This window comes from Callospermophilus lateralis, chromosome 17 (genome assembly GCF_048772815.1).
Source record: "Callospermophilus lateralis isolate mCalLat2 chromosome 17, mCalLat2.hap1, whole genome shotgun sequence".
NCBI lineage: Eukaryota > Metazoa > Chordata > Mammalia > Rodentia > Sciuridae > Callospermophilus > Callospermophilus lateralis.
The window spans coordinates 44,396,958-44,420,523 of NC_135321.1; the positions used below are offsets into that span (position 1 = coordinate 44,396,958).

General features: G+C 37.2%; 1 protein-coding gene across 3 annotated transcripts in view; it reads left to right on the forward strand.

The window, feature by feature from the left end:
• Znf521 (zinc finger protein 521) overlaps nucleotides 1–23,566 on the forward strand; it is a 271,525-nt gene that overhangs the window by 110,731 nt on the left and 137,228 nt on the right. For all 3 annotated transcript variants that reach the window (XM_076837080.2, XM_076837078.2, XM_076837079.2), the window contains one exon: nucleotides 3,978–7,330. In XM_076837080.2, coding sequence (XP_076693195.1) covers nucleotides 4,418–7,330 — 2,913 coding nt within the window. In that variant the 5' untranslated portion in view covers nucleotides 3,978–4,417. The remainder of the gene's footprint in view (nucleotides 1–3,977; nucleotides 7,331–23,566) is intronic.

The following is a 23,566-nucleotide window of genomic DNA, read 5'->3' on the forward strand; positions in this document are numbered from 1 at the left end:
TGCCAGAAGATGGTCGGGAAAGCCTGGCTGGCTAACAAAGGCAGGCCTTCAGCGGCTGGGTGTAGTTCCAGTACTGCATCCCCCTTGGCAGGAGCACAGAGGCCTCTGCAGTATGGCCAGCCAGCAAAATTAGGAAATAAGGACCTCTTTTATTTACTCAGGCTGCTGAATCATGGGCATTCCTGTCTGCTTGGAGAAAAGTCAGGCGGCTCTACTTTCCACGGAAAGTCTCAGGAGTGTTTGAGACTTTCATCTCGGAGTGTTCACACACTTGTTTTAATGTGCTTTATGGAAATGGTGAAACTCAGCAAGTACAGTTGCTGTAGAAAAACATCTGCACAAACTATGCACACACATTTGCATCTTTAAATAGATTTTTAGGCTGGGAAGCTGGTTTCCAACAAAGTTTTTTCTTTCTTCTTTTTCTTCTTCTTCTTCTTCTTTTTTTTTTTTTTTTCCAACTGTAAGAGCTATAGCTCTCTGAGAGTCAGTGAGTGTGAAGTGACTGATTCCAAAAATTAAAATTTAACGTGGACATGTTAAGCACTTCACATTGAAATGCAGAAAACTTGCTATAACACAGAAAGACAGTCCCCCTAAGTAGCACTTAGTGAGTGCCGAAGGGGAAAAAGTTCAAGTTGATTCAGAAACCAGAGTTGAAAGAACCCTTCATAGTTTTTCCATGTGTAAAGAGAAATTGAGGTTGTTTAAATCTATATTAGCTATTTCAGCATAGCTTGCACTGTGACTGCCAGAAAGCTGAAGTTAGTGGGGATGGGTCGCTTTCAAAGACTTAGGCAAATGTTACCAATGGTTGGCAGAGTTGACACCACCATGCAAGTGTTAGGAAGGTCTGGTGCCCTCTGTACCTGGACCAAACCTGCTAGGAGTTCTGTCATTGAGTTTCTTTGTGTCCCCGAGAGAGTGGATCCATTAATAATACTGGCAAATAACATAAAGAAAAATGAAGTTGTTTAATTTGCAGGAAAATGGATAGAACTTGAGAACACTATGTTAAGTGAAATAAGTCAAATCCAGAAAGTGAAGGGTCATGTGTTTTCTCTCATGTGGAAGCTAGAGAGAAAAAAAGGAAAAGAAAGGTGGGGGTGGGGGGGTCTTATGAACATAGAAGGGAGATCGGTAGAATAGAGGAAATGGGACCAGGGGAAGGGAGGTGGAAAGGGGAAGGGGTAATACTGGGAATGATATTGGCCAAATTATATTGTGTTATTGTGTGCATGTACAACTAAAATGCCCCAATAAAAAACATGGGGAAAATAGTACTGGCAAATAAGATCTTTACAGTTTAGATTGCAAAGCAGAAAATCAGTTTTCAGGGAACTTTTATTTTTTTCCAAAAATAGCATTTCTTGCTCTGCTTAATCTATTCTAACCCTTTCCCTCAGTCTTATGAATTCTGTAGTCTATTTCTATGTCTTTCCATTACAGGGACAAGTCATAGGGGACAAGAGACAGGGAAGATGATATTTCTAGCTCTCTGGAATCCCAGTTAAAAACTTGATCCTAACCTTCAGCTCACTTGATATGTCATTGAAATTTACAAGCTTAAGAGAACAGTTATGTAATAAGCATAGTCAGGCATGGACCACAGACAAGAACCTGATTTAAACATGGTGTCAGGGACTGCACACTTTTTATAATGGTCCATTGCTCTATAATTCTTTATGCATTTGTATAATAATATATCATACCCAGACACAGTCTACAATTTAATGATAAATTCACTTGCTAAATTTTCAAGCTTAATAGTTATTTCCTCCCAGTCTAGATGCATGACAAATTCTGATTCAATGTTTTCCCCAAAATGTACAAATGAGATGATGTGTTTGAAAATAATTTTAAGTGAAACAGCAGGATTTAAGCATAAAAGACAAATGTGAAGTGTGATAGGTTTTTATCTAGAATGCTGAGCAGATTTAAGAAGTAGTAATTTTTTCAGTAAGGGAAAATATTGGAAATTTTGATTTGGTTTAGGGATACCAGCTTTAGGAACATAACACCTTTTTAGGGAAAAACTAGATCATCTTGGGGCTTGGGGGTTTTATTTATTTATTTATTTATTTATTTATTTATTTATTTTAAAATCGTCCTTCTGTGCATTGGGTGATGAGGTATGTTTATCTGCATGTGTTCCTCATGCATTCATTTTAAATATGGAGCACACCTGCAATTATCAAGCCCTTTCTTAGGCTGGAAGCATGTTGGATTATGGAGTCATATAAATGAGGATGCAAAATCATGTGGTTTTCAACTCGTATGGCAGAGCTTTGTTGCAGTGGGCAGGGATCCAAGAATGGTGTTTGGTTGTTTTCTCAGGGTGAGAGGGTTGCCATCTGGCATTGATAGTGAGAAGGTCTTGTCATCAGTTTCTAGATGCAGGAAAGGAATGATCCTCATCTGTTTCCTGTGGATAAGGAAGAGGCTGACAATCTAGTAAAATCTTGTTACCTTAAAGAAAGCAGACGTGGAATTTGTTTCATAATGCTCGCCAGTTTCTGCTTTTATGTTCATCATTTCTCTTGCTAGCGAACTTTGTCTTGAAGAATTTAGAAACTTTCATTATCTGGTTCTCACTGATGACTCTTGGAATATTCTAATAATATTCTAAATTGAGCCCATTATTCTAACTGAAACATGTTCCCCACTAGCTTCATTCCAGAGTCTTGCCTTTTTTCTGTACTTGGGAAAAATCTTGCTCTTTTGGAGGATGCATGTTTTGAAAATTTTTTCTGATCTTGAGTGATAGATTGTTTTGAAAAGCAAAAAGGTGGTTCATAATCTGTTTTGAGAAAGTCTTATTTTCTATTTGGATATTAAGAAGGCAACAGAAATAAGAGTGCTAGGAACATAGTTTTCTAGGAACATAGTTATCAAGAAGCAACCTGATACAAGTACAATGTAGGGTTCCTTTATGGATAACTTGCGAAGTTTGTATCTGGCTTGCAGTCTTGTTTGTCTTCTCTTTGTTACTCATAAATCTTTCAGCATTTACCATAATCATTTATCACTTTTCCTGTTTCCAGTTTTTCACAAGTTGCTTTGTCTCTGCTCACCTCAAAGTGCAGGTCCTGTTTAGCTAAGGAAGTTCAGGCCGCTGAAGCTTTTTGCAAAAGGAAGAAATGGTGGGCCACCTCTTGAACTTTCCAAACAAAATACACTATTAAAATCTGGCCCTTGCGAAACTCTCATTTTTTCTTGATCCTGGCTGATCCCAGCTACATGTAATATCGAACAGTACCCTTCTAACATTTAATAATCCATTTTCTGGCCTATGGTATTCGAATCTTTCAGTTATTGAAGAAATCCTGGTTGTCTTTCATTACACAAGACATAATTATTATTGTGTTTTCTGTCTTCTTTCATGTGCTTACTTTTTAATATTTTTTTGCTGAAAGCAATAAGGTCTGTATCAATAAGAACCCCATAAAAGATTTTGGTCTTCAGAATTGCCTTTTTATAGAAAAACAAGCAAAATGCAGAGGGAATTTTTTATTAAATATTAGACATCTGGGTTGACTGCATTAATTTTAAATCATTCCTGTAATATTTCCTCTTTTCATTTGGTTCTTCAGATGTTCACATAATATGCAAATCATTTTAGACTGAATACAAAGGAAACATTAAATATATTAAAATCTGCATTTTAATAAAATTGTCAATGTGTAATATATACCTTGCTTCTAAGGAAGAATGATAAAAAAAAGTAATAAAAGGGTAATTTAGACATAGAACTATTTAATATCTTTTTATATTTTACAGCCCAGTAAAAAGTAAATGTAGAATAAAAGCTTTGGGGTCAGATTTGAAAATGTCTCACTCAAATATTCTTTTTTTTTTTTTTCCTTTCCTGAAAGGTTCAAGATGGTCCAGCCACGTATAGTTGCTGAAATGGTACAGTAGACTCATTCGTAATTCTCAGCACATGTAATGAAATGTTCCATTGCTTCTCATTGCAGATGGAGTGGATGTTGAAGATGATCCCACGTGCTCTTGGCCAGCTTCCTCACCTTCTAGCAAGGACCAGACTTCCCCTAGTCATGGAGAAGGTTGCGATTTTGGAGAGGAAGAAGGTGGCCCTGGACTGCCATACCCATGTCAGTTCTGTGACAAGTCCTTTAGCCGCCTCAGCTACCTAAAGCACCATGAGCAGAGTCACAGTGACAAACTGCCTTTCAAATGCACCTACTGCAGTCGGCTGTTCAAACACAAGCGGAGCCGAGACCGCCATATAAAGCTCCACACCGGGGACAAGAAGTACCACTGCAGTGAATGTGATGCTGCGTTCTCCAGGAGTGATCACTTGAAGATCCACTTAAAGACTCACACGTCCAACAAGCCATATAAATGTGCCATTTGCCGCCGTGGGTTCCTGTCCTCTAGCTCCTTACACGGACACATGCAGGTTCATGAGAGGAACAAGGACGGTTCCCAGTCTGGTTCCAGGATGGAGGACTGGAAGATGAAGGACACTCAGAAGTGCAGTCAGTGTGAGGAAGGCTTTGACTTCCCGGAAGACCTCCAGAAGCACATTGCAGAGTGCCACCCCGAATGCTCCCCCAATGAGGATCGAGCTGCCCTGCAGTGCGTCTACTGCCATGAGCTCTTTGTGGAGGAGACCTCCCTCATGAACCACATGGAGCAGGTGCACAGTGGGGAGAAGAAGAACTCGTGCAGCATTTGTTCTGAGAGTTTCCACACAGTCGAGGAACTGTATAGCCACATGGACAGTCACCAGCAACCGGAGTCCTGCAATCACAGCAACAGCCCTTCCCTGGTCACGGTGGGCTACACCTCTGTGTCCAGTACGACTCCAGATTCCAACCTCTCAGTGGACAGTTCAACCATGGTGGAGGCTGCCCCACCAATCCCAAAGAGTCGAGGGAGGAAGAGGGCTGCTCAGCAAACCCCTGACATGACCGGCCCCTCGAGTAAACAAGCAAAAGTTACCTACAGCTGTATTTACTGCAACAAGCAGTTATTCTCGAGTCTTGCAGTTCTGCAGATTCACCTAAAAACTATGCATTTAGATAAGCCAGAACAGGCCCACATTTGTCAGTATTGCTTGGAGGTCTTACCCTCACTTTATAACCTAAATGAACATCTTAAGCAAGTGCACGAAGCTCAGGACCCAGGCCTGATTGTTTCTGCCATGCCTGCCATAGTTTACCAGTGCAACTTCTGTTCTGAAGTTGTCAACGACCTCAACACCCTTCAGGAGCACATCCGATGTTCTCACGGATTTGCAAACCCTGCAGCTAAGGATAGTAATGCATTCTTTTGTCCTCATTGCTATATGGGGTTTCTCACTGACTCTTCCCTTGAAGAGCATATAAGACAGGTTCATTGTGACCTCAGTGGCTCTCGGTTTGGGTCCCCGGTGCTTGGGACTCCAAAAGAACCAGTAGTGGAAGTCTATTCCTGTTCCTATTGTACAAATTCGCCAATATTCAACAGTGTTCTTAAGCTGAACAAGCATATCAAAGAGAATCATAAAAACATTCCCTTGGCCCTGAATTATATTCACAATGGGAAAAAATCCCGGGCCTTGAGCCCCCTATCTCCTGTGGCCATAGAGCAGACATCTCTTAAGATGATGCAGGCAGTAGGGGGCGCACCTGCGCGTCCCGCCGGAGAATATATCTGTAATCAGTGTGGTGCTAAGTACACATCCCTAGACAGCTTTCAGACTCACTTAAAAACTCATCTCGACACTGTGCTGCCGAAACTGACCTGTCCTCAGTGCAACAAGGAATTCCCCAACCAAGAATCCTTGCTGAAGCATGTGACCATTCACTTTATGATCACCTCAACCTACTACATCTGTGAGAGTTGCGACAAGCAGTTCACATCAGTGGATGACCTTCAGAAACACCTGTTGGACATGCACACTTTTGTTTTCTTCCGCTGCACCCTCTGCCAAGAAGTTTTTGACTCCAAAGTCTCCATTCAGCTGCACTTGGCTGTGAAGCACAGTAATGAAAAGAAGGTCTACCGGTGCACGTCCTGCAACTGGGACTTCCGCAACGAGACTGACCTGCAGCTCCATGTGAAACACAACCACCTGGAAAACCAAGGCAAGGTGCACAAGTGCATCTTCTGTGGTGAGTCCTTTGGCACTGAGGTGGAGCTTCAGTGCCACATCACAACTCACAGTAAGAAGTACAACTGCAAGTTCTGCAGCAAAGCCTTCCATGCCATCATTCTGCTAGAGAAACATTTGCGAGAGAAGCACTGTGTGTTTGAAACCAAGACGCCCAACTGCGGCACAAATGGAGCCTCTGAGCAGGTGCAGAAAGAAGAAGTAGAGCTGCAGACCCTGCTGACCAACAGCCAGGAGTCCCACAACAGTCACGATGGGAGCGAGGAAGATGTGGACAGCTCTGAGCCTATGTATGGGTGTGACATCTGTGGGGCGGCGTACACTATGGAAACTCTGCTGCAGAATCACCAACTCCGGGACCACAACATCAGACCTGGAGAAAGTGCCATTGTGAAGAAGAAAGCCGAGCTCATTAAAGGGAATTACAAGTGCAACGTGTGTTCTCGAACCTTCTTCTCTGAAAATGGCCTACGTGAACATATGCAGACCCACCTAGGCCCCGTCAAACACTACATGTGCCCTATTTGCGGAGAACGTTTTCCCTCCCTTTTAACTCTTACAGAACACAAGGTCACGCACAGTAAGAGCCTTGATACTGGAAACTGCCGGATTTGTAAGATGCCTCTCCAGAGTGAAGAGGAGTTCTTGGAGCATTGCCAAATGCACCCTGACCTGAGGAATTCTCTGACGGGATTTCGCTGCGTAGTGTGCATGCAGACTGTGACCTCCACCTTGGAACTCAAAATCCATGGGACATTCCACATGCAAAAGACAGGGAATGGGTCCGCAGTCCAGACCACCGGGCGTGGCCAGCACGTCCAAAAACTGTACAAGTGCGCATCTTGCCTCAAAGAATTCCGTTCCAAGCAAGATCTGGTGAAACTTGACATCAACGGCCTGCCATATGGTCTGTGTGCTGGCTGCGTGAATCTCAGTAAGAGCAGTAGCCCAGGCATCAGCCTCCCGCCCAGCACGAATAGACCAGGTTTGGGCCAGAATGAGAATTTGAGTGCCATCGAGGGCAAAGGCAAGGCAGGGGGACTGAAGACGCGCTGCTCCAGCTGCAATGTGAAGTTCGAGTCTGAAAGTGAACTCCAGAACCACATCCAAACCGTGCACCGAGAGCTCGTGCCAGATAGCAACAACTCGCAGTTGAAAACACCACAAGTGTCGCCCATGCCCAGAATCAGTCCCTCCCAGTCCGATGAGGTAACTTGCCTTTCTAACATTTGCTATTTAACCTCCTCAAGAAACTGTCCCCACTTTATGCTTGCACTCTCCACAGCATTATTTATTGTCATGTGCCAAAAAATGCTTAGTTTGAAATGCAATGTTTTTCCCCCCCATAACCATTAGCTGGCAATTACTTGCTTCTTGATAAGCAGCATTTTGGCTTGAATGGTGCAAAACAGGACTAATTCCAGTCTCCCTAGGATATTGTCTTCTCTATGACTGAAGAGACCAGCACTCATGCCAACACCACTGAGATCTGGAATCTCAGCATAGCTTCACCGCGAGTTGAAATCCCCAGCTATGACTTGTGTGTATGGCAGAGAGATAATGACACAAAAGTAAGATAGTAGGAGCCAACACGCTGGCTTAGAGTAAATTAAAAAGAATATATATATTGGTGGATAACAAATTGGGTAAGGGTGGCTTTTTAATACTGTGTTGTCAACACTCACTGTTTTTCTTTGTCTTGTGGGTAGTGAGGAAAATACTTACTCGCAACAGGGTTTTTTAAAAGCCCCTGCATTTATTAAGCACCACATGCCCATTATCTGTTTAAAGGTGCTATCCCTGAGTCTTTCACTCTCTGGGCTTCAAAATTAATGTCGTTTTCCCCCCTTAGCTTCAGAGTACCGTAGTTTCATGTTTTCTTTACCCCGATGAGTGGAAGAAACAAGTTCATTTACAATGAAGCAGTTTTACAAGTCATCATTCCTAGAAGCTGAGCAGAGGATAGCTCCTTTTAATGTAATTTCTTTCTGCTTTATCACCTGGTTTCTAATAGCCCTTTCCACTTCCCTACCTGCCCCTATCTGGAGATCCATCCAAATGAAAACCCCAGGGAGATCCTTGTCCCTTCATTTTGGGGTGACTGCATTTTCTTATCTTGTCTCTGCACTCACACCCTCTTGGAGGGCTCCCTGCATCTCCCTGCAGATAGCCATCAGGCAGCTGGTGGGGGAGAGCTGAGGAGGCAGCAGAGAGCCCATCCTCACCAAATGTGGCATCTGTGTGACAGGCAGGCTCCCAAACTTTGAAGCTGCTCTCCCTTCTCCCCTCCCCAAGTAAATCTGCACTTTTCTCTCATTTGAATAAATGAAATCCTTTCAAACTGATGAAGGCAGCTGGGAGAACATAGTTTTGATCATGGCTCATGGGTGGGATCGAATACAGTAGAATCTTTTGTAATAATTATTAGTTATTATAATCATGAAATGATTTTTTTTTACTCTTTTAATTTCAAAAGTGTTAAGCCTGAAGAAAAGTTAAATGAATAACGATTTGAACGCGTGTGTGTCGTGTATACAGATGCCAGATTTACCAGAGAGGAACACAGAAACATTTTATTGTCCCTCTCCCTGCCACCCCCATCTCTGTCTCTGCAATTTTTTTTTAATTAGCCTGAGCCATATGGAAATAAGTTGTACATACTGATATCCTTTAAAATAAGGGCATTTTTTGTTTAACCATGGTATTATTAACTAGGACAATTCAATTAATAAGAAATTAGATAAATGCAGAATATCATCAATAAGAGGTTCATATTAAAACTTTCCCAGTTGTATCCAAAATGTCTTATGTATTTTAGAGTAGTACAATAAGGATTTTTAAAAAATTTATGCAGAAATTTCTTCATTTCTCTTTCTAGGAGTTTGAATATTCATACTTAAATAATGTGTAAATGTGATTTAAAGCGACTGTGTATGTGTGCCTGTGTGTGTGATTGGGGTATTGGGCATTTAAAATCAAGCAAAACTAAGTGCTGGGCACAGTGGCACAAGCATGTAATTCGAGCGGCTTGGGAGGCTGAGGCAGGAGGATCACAAGTTCAAAGCCAGCCTTAGCAATTTAGTAACGCCCTCAGCAACTTAGTGAGACCCCATCTCTAAATAAAAAATAAAAAGGGCTGGGGATGTGGCTCAGTGATTAAACACCCCTGGGTTCAATCCTCAGTACCAAAATAAAATAAAATAAAATAAAGCAAAACTTGCCTCTCATGTTTGCTAATAAATTGTCTATAAAAAGGCATATGCCCATTTCTTCTTATGTATTTATGGTTTCTATTTTCTGATATTTATAAATTGCTACATGTTATAAATACCATTCGAGATGAAATATTTCAAAAGTGAAGATAGACATAGGAATAATATTTACACATAAATTGGGCTAGAGTTACACAAGTAGGAAATTTTATCCCTAAGACATGGTCAGTTCTTTAATTACAGCTAAAATCAATAGTACAGCTTATCTGTATATGTATCATGCATTTACATACAATATTATTTAACATATTTTAAAAATATTTAAGACTTACAGTAGTGTTTTTTAAGTACTTGGCTACTAAGGATCAAAAATGACCTTTTATACAAAGCAGTACTTTCCTGTGAATCCTGATTTTTCCTGGCTTGCGACAGTGTCCTTAGTTGAATAGGTATTAGGATTCAGTTTATGTGTTTCTTTTGTACCTCAACAGTATAGTAATGTGTTCAACATTTTCATCATCCACTATCACCATTTTCCAATTCATTAATACTATTTAAGTCATGAAATTCTACATGACACTCTCTAAAGTTAAAAATGTACAGTAGATTATATTATTTGGACTAACATAGAAAATTATCTTACATATAGTTTTACAAAAAAGAAGCCTGTGAGTATAATATGTTGCCAAGAAAAGGACATATATTAAGTATTCATTTGTTCACATTATTGATTAGTCAAGTTAAACATGTAATTTCACATTATGAGTAGCATGTAAATTTTTGGCCAGATTAGGAAAAGAATAAGTTACTATATAGGTCTTTGTCAAAAGTAAAACATATTATTCAGGAATAAATTTTATCACAAAAAGAAATGTGATGTGAATATCTATTGGCTTAGTTGTGCCAGGTAGTAGCTGAAGAACTGCACAGTATAGGTGATATTTTCATCTCATCTTCTTGCTGAGGATTGAGGCTTCTGAAGAGAAAAGAAGACCACAGGAGACAATCAGACCCAGTCTCATGGATATTGTGAGGAATAAGATTAGATTTTTCTGGATCGTGATTTATGATCACATAAGGATATTGGTAGACATTTGAATGCATCTTTCAAAAATTGAAAAAAAAATATTGTTTGGCTGATACTAAATTGTCTAATTAAAATGGATTTAAATTTAGATATAAGTAAAGATTGTTATATAAATTCATACAATTTTTTAAAAATCTATGAAAGACAGGCATGTGGCACTCACAGAAGGCTAATTATAGGTAGCTGTCATGTCACAGAGGTATTTGGAATTGAAGACAGAATATCTGAAGTTGAACTTCATTTCTTTTGCTTAATGCTTTCTGAATTTGTGAGAAAGAAAAATTTTTTTTGTGTCCCAATCCTATAATTATTAATCTAAATCTACTATGGAACTTTGTTTTGAATAAACTATTTTGGGAAACTCATTCATTCTTTGCTCCTCAGAGGTTGAATATGCTATCAATTACCCATAACCTACAGTGGCCACAAATGGTGGTGTTAGTCAGAGACAGGAAGAACTCTGGTCATCTAGCTTTTTCTGCACACAGCACACCTTGCAGGGTTCCTGACATTTATGAGGTGTTGAATAAATGTCGATTCTTCTGGATTTGATGACACTGGCCTGGCTGTCTGGTCAGGTGCTGCCCCATCTGGACCTCAAAATGTCACCTCATGACTTTACATTTCTATGATAGATATTGGAAGCATGTGTCCTTCTGCTTCCGTTTTTCCAGGATGCTTCATAGTCGAGTTTCTCTGAGGGACTGTTTACTCACATTTCAAGTCACACCATCCCCACCAGTCCATTGAAATTGCTCTTGCAAGAGTTATCATTCTCTTCTTGTTCCAAGATTTATGGACAGTGTCACAGAATGAAAACTAAAAGGAACAATGGAGGCCATCTGACCAAGCCACCTGTTTTACCGACAAGGAGACAGACCCAGATAAAATTGGGATTATCTAAGAGCACACAGCTAGTAATTTGAGGCTACCAACTGGTTCAGGTCTCCAACTCTAGATTCAAGATTTTCTTTTCATACTCTCACAGGTATTTTTTCTAACCACCATTTAAGCCTTGTCTTTTACACAAAATTATCCCAGGATTCCAGTGTTCTTGCCTCTTCTCTTTCATTTCTTCTGCTCACTGCAAAACATTTTCTGCTTCCATGACTTTACTGTAGCCGACTTCTCTAAGGTCTCTGCTGTCCTAATTGTACCAATGTAATGCACTTTTTATAAAAAGATATTTTAGTTACTATTGTCACTAAGTACTTGTCTCTGTGGCCATTCTTTTTATTGAGCCTCTGTCTTCCTCCTAGCTCCCTTCATACCTCTGAGTATTCCGTCGCCTTCTCCTTCCTTTGCCCACTTGTATAAATTGGTGTCCCCATTGTTGTACCCTTCATGTGAGCTCAACCAAGCTCATAGCTTTGACTGCCACCTTTTACTGATTATTCTCCAAATTTTGTCTCCAAGGGATGGGAAGAGAACTTTGTGAATTGACAGAAATATTCTATAGCTTGATTAGGAACTGGTTACATGACTGTGTGTATTGTTAGTACTCACCAGATGCAAAATTCACAAATTATTTTTATGGGAACTACACCTCAGTGAAGCTAATAGAAAAACAATGGTATCTCCGACCCATCTCTTTCTTTTGAGCATGAGAGTCATATACTCACTGTCTGCTGGACTATCCATGACCGTCAAACTCAGTGGGTCTAAAATCTTAACTCCTCATCTTTTTCTAAACCTGATTTTTTTCCTTATATTTCCTTTCACTCATAGATCCACTGATCTTCCCAGTCTCTTCCTTTTCTCCTCTCCATACCCACTTGTGAATACTTCTTAACTCAACCCCTCTTTCCTCCTCCTCTCCATATTTGAGGTTCAGTCTCAGATCATCTTTCACAGTGACATGAATTGGTCTCTGTGACTTTCGTCTTATTATTTTTGAATCTGTCTATACATAGCTGCCAGGGCAATCTATCAAAAACACAAATCTGTGTAGCATGTCACTTCCTATTTGAAGCATTTTTAAGTGCTCTGAACCTCCATCACTGTGGGACAATATGATATTTATTATGATAGAACAGGACCCTTCAGGTTTGGACCCCTGAACAAGTTTTCCCTTCCTATCCTGATCCTTAGCTTATTCTGTAATTGGAAGCACTTTAACCCACACTCCACAGCAAGGTGCCTCTGTCTTGCTAAGGTTGTTCTGTTCCTTCTACCTGAATGCTCCTGGATGTCTTCCCTCTTCCATGAGGGGGTCCAGCCTACTCTTTTACTGGAGAAGAGCTGCTCTAGAAGCCCTCCAGAGACCCTGACTTTCCACCACACACACACCTCCCTACTCCTTGAATACCCTGTAATGATGGTATGGAGTAAGTATTATATAAAAATTGCTACATTATAATTATCTCTTTACATTTCTCTTTTCTCCTCATGAATTCCTTGGGGAAGGAACTTACTTAGTCTCATACATCTAATACCTAAAACAGCACCATACTTATGGTAGGCAAGTGCCTCAATGCACGGTCCCTTCTAGAGCTCTTCTCCTGTGCACCAGGACACCTGTCCCCCTAAGCATTTTTATGCAGGAAGCCCCTGGCACAGTAACAGGAACCTAGACATGTGTGTTAGGCATAGGATTGCTGTTTGTATTTTTACCCCATTTGGATGGACTCAGAGTGTTGTTTCATTGACATTCTGCCCTAGGCTTTGTGAGCGTGGACTCCATGTGCTGTTTGAGCCCAGTCCATCTCAAGGTTTATTTCCCTGAGAAGCTGCAATTGCTCCTGCCATGGCTACCAGTTCTCATTCTCCAGGTTAGAGAAAGAGTTTGTGTTCATTTCCTCTGTGGCATTAGGCCGAGGGGCAGCTCTTTCCTGATGTCCTCTCTGACTTTGTGGCATCCTCCTCCCAGTTTCTTTCCCACTGCTGCATTTAGAGGCTTTACCTGGTATTCCTCATGCTCCACCCTGGTTTTCTTCTCTGTCTGCTCTTGATGGGCAGCTCCCCTATTCATGTGACTATACTATGTCTATGGAAAGAGTTTCCAAATCTGTATTTCCTACCTAGATCTCCTGTTCATTTCAGTGAAGCTTCACCTATCAATTTGCATCTCTTTTAGGTGTGTGTACATACCACACTGGTGATTCTCTTTCCTGAAACTTATTCTTCCAGATTTCCATCATTTTAATAAAGGGAAACACCCGATACCCAATTACTAGAGCAAGAAACCTGGAAATCATCTCAATTCCTCTCTTCTCTCATTCTCCTCATCTAGTCTATTAATAAGTACAAATGTCTTCAGATGCTTCATTCCCTTTGCCCAGCTCCAGAGCCATCATCTTGGTCCAGGCAGTAGCATTTCTTGCCTGGATACTGCAGTTGCCTCTCCTTCATCTTCTACTTGCTTCCAAACCATTCTCCATGTTGCAGTTGGAAGTGAGGACATAGAAATTAAATGATGTTTTCAAAGGCTTCCCATTTACTAAAAAAAAAAAAAAAAAAAAAAAAAAAAAAAAAAAAAAAAAAGACAGCATATCTCACCAGCTTAGAAGCCTAGGCATAGGCAGACTCTGACAGGCTGTTCTCTCTTTGTTTGGGGGACTTCTTCTCATGCACTGTTTCCAACTTCCTGAACAGGAGTCAGCCTCTGACCTGCTCTACATGCTTCCTCCTCACCAGGGTGGCTTTTCCCATCAGCTCCTCAGATTCACTGGACCTTTCTCATTTGTCAGGTCGACCTTCCCTGAAAATCTCATCTAGGCTGGTCTCTTCCTTCCTTTGAAAATTGTCATTATTGGTTTGCTTATTTTCCTTTTTCACATCTGAACACCCATCAATTTATCCTAATGGCTCAGTCAACAGAGTTAAAGAATGTAGTGTAAGTACTTCAAAGTAACAAAAACAGTGTTTACTTGTTTGCAGGTACATTTAATACATAGTAACTAAGACATAGAGATGTTGTTCATTTTGTTCAAAATTACGGTAGATGTTTTAAAATGAGCTTTGATCTAAACAAATATGCTTAAAAGTCTTGAAGTTTCTAACAATTCAGAATTCATCTTTAATATGAATATCTGACTTAGGTGGCTGAGAGTCAACATTCTCCCTTCAGGATTCTTGTTGTGAAAATGGCAATGTACCTGGTGATAAATCAAAACCTACTCAAGTTTCAGAGTTCTGTTTTACATTATTTTGTGTAGTAAAATTGCCATATGGAGCTGAAAAAAAATAGAAGGTTGAAGAAAAACTTTAAAGTTTTTGTATTTAAAATTGCTGATACTAAGTTTTGCTAAGTATTCAAAGAACAAAAATAAATGGGGTAAGCTCTCTCTAAATAAACGGTATTTAAAAATTAAGTAGAAGATTTCTATGACCAAATAAATTTTAAGATTCAAGATATTCTTGAAATAGTCTGAATTTGCTTTGCCATGTTCAACCTGCCATTGTTGTTGTGTTCAATATTTGCTTGGTATGTCCCAAGTACTAGAAAAGGGAGTTAAAGACCCTGGAATGAGTATCAGGGTGTGGGATCTGGAAGCAGTTGCCTCATGTTTATTCTGTGTCACCAGCCCCATGATCACCTTTTGTGGACCAGGGTCCCACCCCACTACCCACCTTAGATTTTCTGTGCTCACCTCCAGTTCTGAACTTTCTTGATGATGTTTTCCCAATGGTGACAGTATCTTCTTAGAATTTATAAAAATTTAAAATAGGAATGTTTTTGTGTACAACCACGAATCTTGCATTGCTGTCTATAATATTCATCTTTTCAGTACTGGGCTCAAAAATTTTGGAATCACATAGTCTTAGAACTCTGTCGAGGAGGAGCTTTTATATTTTTGGCTAAAATTGTATCAGGGCGGAAATTAGTTAAATATCTACTCAAGATGATTTTGAATAATCAAAAGCTACATTTGGGATCTCTCATTTCTATATGTCTCTCTCTCTCACATGTTATAGTTTTCTGTTACATGTACTTTGTATTCTTAACAATTTAACAGAGAACCTAAACTTGAGAACCTTTGCCAAAGACTTAAAAAATCCCAAATAGGTAATTTCCCTGGTTTATACTTTGTTTTGGCTGTTTTACATTTTTTACCTTTTTATATCTGTATATTTCTGAAGCTTTTATTATTAATCCACCTTTCTTTTCTCCTCACTCGCATTTTCCACTTGCTTCATTTCATCCCTTAGAGATGAGGAAATATTGTTTCAGGTTCCCCGCCCTCCCCCAACCTTTATTTAACTCTTCATTTTCAGCTTCCCTGGAGATTCTGCTAGCCTTTTAATCAAATCACACCATAATTTCATTGTTCTCTCATTTTGGTCCATATTTCATCCTTCTCCTGGTCATTCTTGTCTGAAACTTTGTCTCTGCTTCTTTGTGTTCTCGCTTTTGCTAACTTGCTCGGTCTCACACTCACAGGGTACTACTAATTTTTGTTTTCTTATTTCTCATTTATTTGTTTCTTGGCTCTGTCTCCAGGCCAAATGTCAACTAGTCTCCTTTACTCTTTTCCTATCCTAAAGTAAGTTTCAACACATTTAAAAGATGAGGATCACATGGGTCACATTCTCTGACTATAATACAAATAAGTTATAAATGAAAAAAGTGTTTTAAATCTTTGTAAATTTTAAAGTTAAAAATTAAGAACAAAGAAGGCTTAAAATATTTATAATTAAAAGATAATTACATTTAAAAAAACTTGGGAGATGTAACTAAAGCAGTACTTAGAATGTTATTAGAAAATAAAATATATATTAGAAAATTAGGAAAGCATATTATCAATGAACTAAAGATGCAATTTGAGATATGAAGAACAGAGCAACAAAATAATCCCATACAAAGTAGAAGGGGGAAAAATAAAACTAAGAGCAAAAGTATTGAAATAAAAAACAAAGGAGAGGCTGAAGTTGTGGCCCAGTGGTAGAACACTTGCCTAACATGTGTGAGGAACTGGGTTTGGTTCTCCACACCGCATATAAATAAGTGAATAAGATAAAGGTCCATCAACATTTTTAAAATATTAAAACAAAACAAAGAAACAACAAGGAAGCTAACAAAGTAAAATTTAGTTTTTTTTAAAGACTAACACAATTCATAAACCTCTGGTGAGATTAATTAGTAAAAACCATCATAAGTAAATAATATTAATAATGAAAAGGAGAGACATCTTCATAGATACAGAAGTTAAAAAGGTAATAGGACAATTACTAAACATATAAAAATGTTGATGCTACTAAAAAAAGAATTCAAGAGTTGTTTCTTTGAGAGAATGAATAATAACTAGAATTCTCTGGGAGTTTAATTTCATACAACTATTTTTGAACCTTGGTCAGAATATACTGATGGTAAATACCAGTCCATTTTATGCCCATCAATTCTATTTCTAGGTTCATATTTAAGAGAAATTGGGGCATATATTTACCACAAGTTATGAATAAGAACTGTCTAGTAGTTTTATGAATGTAGGTTCCAATTGCAATCAACCGAAATGTCCACCAAAATAGAATGAATGTGTGCATTTGTATAATGGTACAGATTCATCCCATTCATAATAGAATACTATGCAGAAGTAAAGAATGAACTCCTACTCTACAGCAACCTGGATGATGCACATACAAAATGTTTAAAAGAAGGCACACACACATACAAATGATGACATTTAAGAATGGGCAAAACTAACCTGTGATGATTGAAGCTAGAGTAGTTACCTGTGGGATGGAACCAATTGGAAAGAGGTAGGAGAGTCTTCTGGGAATTGGAAGTATTCCAGCTTTGCTCCATGAGGTTGTTAAACTGTTGTGTACACATGTAAGAGCTCACCAAGCAATGCCCTGAAGACCAATGCAGTTTAGTATACAATCATTATTTTTCTATTAGAATTTTACAAAGAATACTAAAAATTGCACAAGAATAAGAGAATACTATACATAACTTTATGCTACTAGCTAGAAGGTTTCAACTATCTGGAAACACTCTTAGGATAATATGTTATCAAAACAGGCTCAAAATGGGGGGGGTACAATGATATCATGAACATTAAAGAGCTTAATAAACTCTTGAAAATCTTCCCACAAAGAAAACACCAGACCCAGCTGGCTTTCAAAGAGAGTTTTCCTTAAGCATACACATAATTCTAAAGCTGTGCCAGAAAATACAAAAAGAGAGAACACTTCAACTTGTTTAATGAATATGGTCTAATGTTGGTATAAAAACCAAAGATGGTAAAAAAAAAAATTCTAGAACAAATTTTCATCTAAAAATTGAAAAAAACATATAAATTAAATGTCCTATGTATAAGAAATAAGATTATATTTTATGATTAAAATGGACTTATCACAAGAATATAAAGTGTGTTCAATCTCAGAATATCTATCTATTTAATTTACCACATAAACAAATTAAAGAAGGAAAATAAATTCAACATCTTTCATCATATGAAAACTCTAAAATAAGAATAAGCAGCTGTTTCCTTAACCTAAGAAAAATATTGTTGGGTAAATATTATAATTAGTGGAGAAATTTTAATGCAATGAATATTTTCACACTTGTGAGAGAATATTATTAACAAAGTCAGGTAAAATGAAAATATATTTAAGTATTAAAATGAAGCATAAAAATTGAAAAGAAATTAAACTAATGTGGAGCATACATTTTTGTATAAAACAATATTCAAAGATTCTAAAGATAATTATAATAAAACTTTAACAAATTTGCTAGACATCAACTCATTTAAGTTAATCAGTTATTTATGCTGGCAAACCCTCAAACAAGCAAAAACCCTAGAAAATACAAGTTTTAAAAAATCTTATTTGTAATAGGCATAAAAATTCAAGTATAAGAGAAAGGAATCTTATAGAATGTGCAAAACATTTCTGGAGAAAAATAACAAAACATTATTGAAAAATATTTTTTAAAAACTAAATAAATGATCTGCTGTAACTTGTTCATGGATAGAAAAATTCATTATTGTAAAGTTATCAGTTATCCCCCAAAAGGTTCAATGCTATTTGAATGAAAATTTCATTGGTTTTTAAATATGTGTGTGTATGTGTGTGTGTGTGTGTGTGTGTGTGTGTGTATTTTTGGAATTTGACAAAAAGATTCCAAAATGTGTATGGAAGAATGAAATGTCAAGAATAGCAAAGATACATCTTAAAGAAAAGACTAGGCAGGGAAGGATTTGTCCTACTATCTAGTCAATTTATAATCAATCTGCAGTAATTAAGATGGCATGATTAGTCTGTAGAACCAAATAGATTTCAGCAAAGAGATATCACACATAAATAACTTCAATATAGAATAGTCTTTATGGAGAATGGAAGGAGTATTGAATTTATTATGTATATGGGGAAAAATCTAATTCCTACACACACATATAAAATTTTTCTATTCACATGTATAAACACTTGAAAGACAAAACTATAAACTTCATAGAAAAAGTATAGAAAATATTTATGTGACTTTAACTGAGGTAATGATATCTTAAACAAGACCACACAGTATAAATCCCAAGTAAAATGATTTGTGTAATGTTGATATCAAAACCAAAGAGAGTAAAAAAGGAAAATCTATACCAATTTTACTTAAAGTTATAACATTGAAATTTAAAAAATAATAATAAATTAAATCACCATGTATACAAATAAGATCCTATTTTACAATTAAAATCGGTTTTAACATAAGAAGTGGGTTCAATTTCAGGAGATCCACTTAAGATCCATTTTAAATTTTTAAATAAAATTTAACAAAATTTCTGTTTTGGTAAATGAAAGTCACTACTTAAAATTTTTTTAAGGATTTTTTTTTTAAGTTAAGGTTACAATGAATAAGTTAAAATTAAATCGACAAGATAGCATTAATGTGTATAACTGGAAAAAATTATTTCAAAAATATGTAAGAAACAGCCAGAAATCAATAGGAGAGCACAAATTACCAAATAAGAAAATAAGAAAGTAACACGAACAGGCATTTCATATACAGAAAGTATTAATGTTATATAAACATGAGATAATAGGTTTCCTCATTAGTAATATAGGAAATGTCAATTGAGACAGTAGTGGATTGTCTGAGAAGGCCCCTAGGAAGGTAGGCAGGGGGCCAGGCATACAGGTGGTTGTTTAATAGTTGCTCTTTATATATTACCTTTTGTTATAAATCATCTTTTTAAGCCTTTATATTTAACAAAAATAGAACTATAAGTGCACAATCAACACCACTCATCATATATAGAAGATTCGTATAAAACTAAAACAATAAATACAAAATACCATTTTCAAATTTCTAGATGTTAGACTCATACCTTCAAAGACTGTATGCCTGAAACCTGTTCTTTCATTGTTGCACGCAAATTTATCAAGTGTTGTAGATGCATTAAAGACATATTAACATCCCAGTAAGGCTTTTTTTCTTTTGTGTAATTAGAAAAAGCAGTATCCACACTCCCTACTTAAGGTGGGGCATATCTCAGACTTTAGGGAATATTATCCTGTGGTGTTAACTGTTTTATTCCTTTTCTGGTTCTTCAATTTAAGATAACAGACTGATTAATTCCTGCTATATAAAGTCATTAAGCTACCAGATTTGTAAAGGGGAGGGGCTTTATATAAACATAGTTATTTGACAAATATGTATCTATAACTGTATGTTATACTTATACAAATATAGCCCCTTGAAGACTTGTAATTTGTTAGAGAAAATTAATACATAATAGTAAACATAAGATATAACGGGGGGGCTGGGGTTGTGGCTCAGTGGTAGAGTGCTTGCCTAGAGTGTGAGGCACTGGGTTTGAGCCTCAGCACCAAATGAAAATAAAGATTATTATGTCCATCTACAACTAAAAAATATTTGTGTGTGTGTATATAATGGAAGCCAGGGTTGTAACTCAGTGATAGAGTGCTTGCCTTGCATGTAGAAGGCACTAGGTTTGATTCTCAGCACCACATAAAAAAATAAAATAAAGGTATGTGTCCATCTACAACTCAAAAAATATTTTTAAAAAGTATAATGTTGGGGGCCAGGGTTGTGGCTCAGTGGTAGAGTGCTTCTTAGCATGTGTGAGGCACTGAGTTGGATACTTGGCACCACATGAAAAAAAAAATAAATAAAGGCATTATGTCCATCTACAACTAAAATAAAAATTAAAAGAAATATATAGAGAGGAATATGGGCCATCATAGAAGTATAAGTGCTAAGACAGTTGAGGGTTAAAGAGCAAAAGGAATTAGCTTTGCACATATCTATATGAAGAACAGACTTATTGGAGAGAACTGTCAAATCCCAAGTACTGAGACCAGAAGAGCATAGCTAGCATGCTTAAGAAATGGCAGGGGACCAACAAGGTGGAGGAGCATGAGCAGGAAAGAGACTAGCAGAAGAGGTCAGAGGGCTGGAAAGGGGTGAAGGCAGGGCTCTGGCTTGGTATCCTCCATGGTTCTCTGAAGAGTTACTTGCATGTCTGTAGGTTCTTAGTAAATGCTTATAAATAATTGAAACCTGGTGATTAAAACATATGGAAAATGAAAAAAAGATGGAAGCATTTCTCTAAGAAATAAATATTGATAGTTTTTTAGAACCACATATAAATAGAACATAAGACACTTCATAAGTATGTAATGTCCTATGCAATTCACATCATAGAGAGATTGAGTGGCAGGTAAAATTCTGTAAAACTCCCCATATCACAGCAAATAATTTATTTTATTGAATTAAACATTGTCTTGCATAAGCAAGCCTTTAACTGAGTCTGTCCATTTTTTGTTAAAGAGAGAATGCCACTAAGGGGAATTTAAGGATATGCAGCATAATATGGTAGAAGAAAAGATTGTACTAAGGAAAAAAATATGAATTCAAATAACAGTTGACAGAACTGTCTGTGTGATCTTAGCTAGTCCTTCCTAAGCTTTAGTTTCTTCATTGCTAACATGGGCATAATATATACTTTGACCACTTTATAAGGTTATTGTGAATAGCAGATTCTGTATGTATATATGAAAGTCCTTAGTGAGTATATAATTATAATGCACCAATAAAAAATATTGAAAAAAAAAGAAAGAAAGACCTTGGTGCACATGAAGCACCCTACAAATGTGTATGGTAAGTAATTTATGTACTATCTATATATAAGGTTAAATTAATTTCTGATAACTGGGAATAATTTCATCTCATGCAAAGATAATGGCTTATTTAGTCAAAAGGCATCTAAACAAGTCATCATTCTTCCATAAAATCGATGAAATGGAAAAACAACTGAATATAAACATCAAACCTAGAAGCATTGAAAACCAACAAGCAAAGACCACAAAGAAAAGTCTTATTATTTGCTTTGAGGTCAGAGGTAGTGTCAGGCAACAATAAATATAAAAGATAGAAAAACATATACAGATGGAAAAATGCAATGAAAGGAAAAGCACTCAGTTGTATATACTGGATTGAAACATATCATGGAGAACAGAGCGATAAAAAACTTCTAAATGTAAAATTCACAAAATAATCCTATGGGGCTGAGATTGTAGTTCAGTGATACAGCACTTGCCTAGCATGTGTAAGGCAATGGGTTTGATCCTCAACACCACATAAAACTAAATAAATAAATAAAATAAAGGTATTTTGTTCAAAAAAATATAATAATCCTGAGATCTCTCTTAAGATGAGTATGTTAACATCAGATTTTGTCAAATAAAGTTTATCAGTGCCACTTTGATTTCAAAATCATGGCATGTCTTTGCTTTGAAATCTCTCTCAGTAACTTATTAGTACTTTTAAAATATAAATTTCTAAAAATTAATCAAGAGGTTATGCATCAAATTATAATCCTGTCAAAAATAAATAAAACCACCTTTTTCCCCCAAGAATGTAAATACTCTATAGTTGATCCACAGAGAATACTGCCAGTAGATTTTAGGGGAAAAAAATAGCTCTTTAAAATTTTTTACATTTTAAAGTTTAGTTTTAGACAGCAAGGAAACAACAACAACAACAAAAAAAAAAAAAAAAAAAAAAAAAAAAAAAAAAAAAAACTGTAATTTAAACTTTTGAAATGTCCCAGAAGTAGAGAATTTAATTATGAATAGTGGTTGGGTGTTTAATAAAGATCATTCTTTGAAAGAAAAAGTAGAGAAGAGGAAAGGAGAGTTGGTGCAGGGGAGGGGGGAAGAACTAAATGTCCAAATAGGACAGCCAGAAAACCTGGCAGGAAACCTCTAGGTTTAATATCTAAACCTGTTAGCACTGGAGTGTTGAAATAGATTTGGTAGAGGACAGATACTTGTTAGCCCCATAATTGGGTCTTGATCACTATCATTTTTTTATAACAAATTTATATCATTCCAAAAACCAGACATTTCAAAATAGGCATGATATATACTGTTTAATTTGAATCTAGTTGATTCATTTATTCAATGATTATTAAATTTTAAATGTGTGACAGACACTGTACACACAAAGGCAAACACAGACATTGTTTCATGTTTCTCTTGATAAAGAATTAAGCCTACAGAAAGCAAATGTATCCTCAAATAGTGAATTGGATGTCTATTAAGATAGCGAAGAGTTGGCTGGATTAGAAACAGGAATAGTCTTAAATGTGTACTAAGATATTAAACAATGGTATTCCAAAATGTGTTTTGAAAGAATGACTGAGTTGTCACATGGACTTCCAAAGAAAATCTTAGGAAAAAAACAAATTAGTGCTTGCTTTGCAAGATGGCAGATTTGATATCCCCAGCTTTTGGGGGGGTGGGTACTGGGGATTAAACTCAGGGGCACTCGATCACTAAACCACATCCCCAGCCCTATTTTGTATTTTTAATTTAGAGACAGGGTCTCACTGAGTTGCTTTGTGCCTCACTTTTGCTGAGGCTGGCTTTGAATTCACAATTCTCCTGCCTCAGTCTACTCAGCCCCTGAGATTACAGGTATGCATCCCAAAGCCTGGTTCATTTCCCTTTTCTTGCACTTATTCCCACTCATGTTCTATGCTTTGGAGTACTAGAAGCCCAGTTCAGAAACAGCTCCATATTTTCCCAGATTATATTATTGGGCATTTTTTTATATATGGGAAATTTCTGGCTTTATAAGATATATTATCAATAACGATTATGCACAAAAATTTTCAGGACTAAAGTTAATCCTTCTGGGATAACCTGCAGGGGTCCACAAGGACCTTCTGGTATCTGATGCAG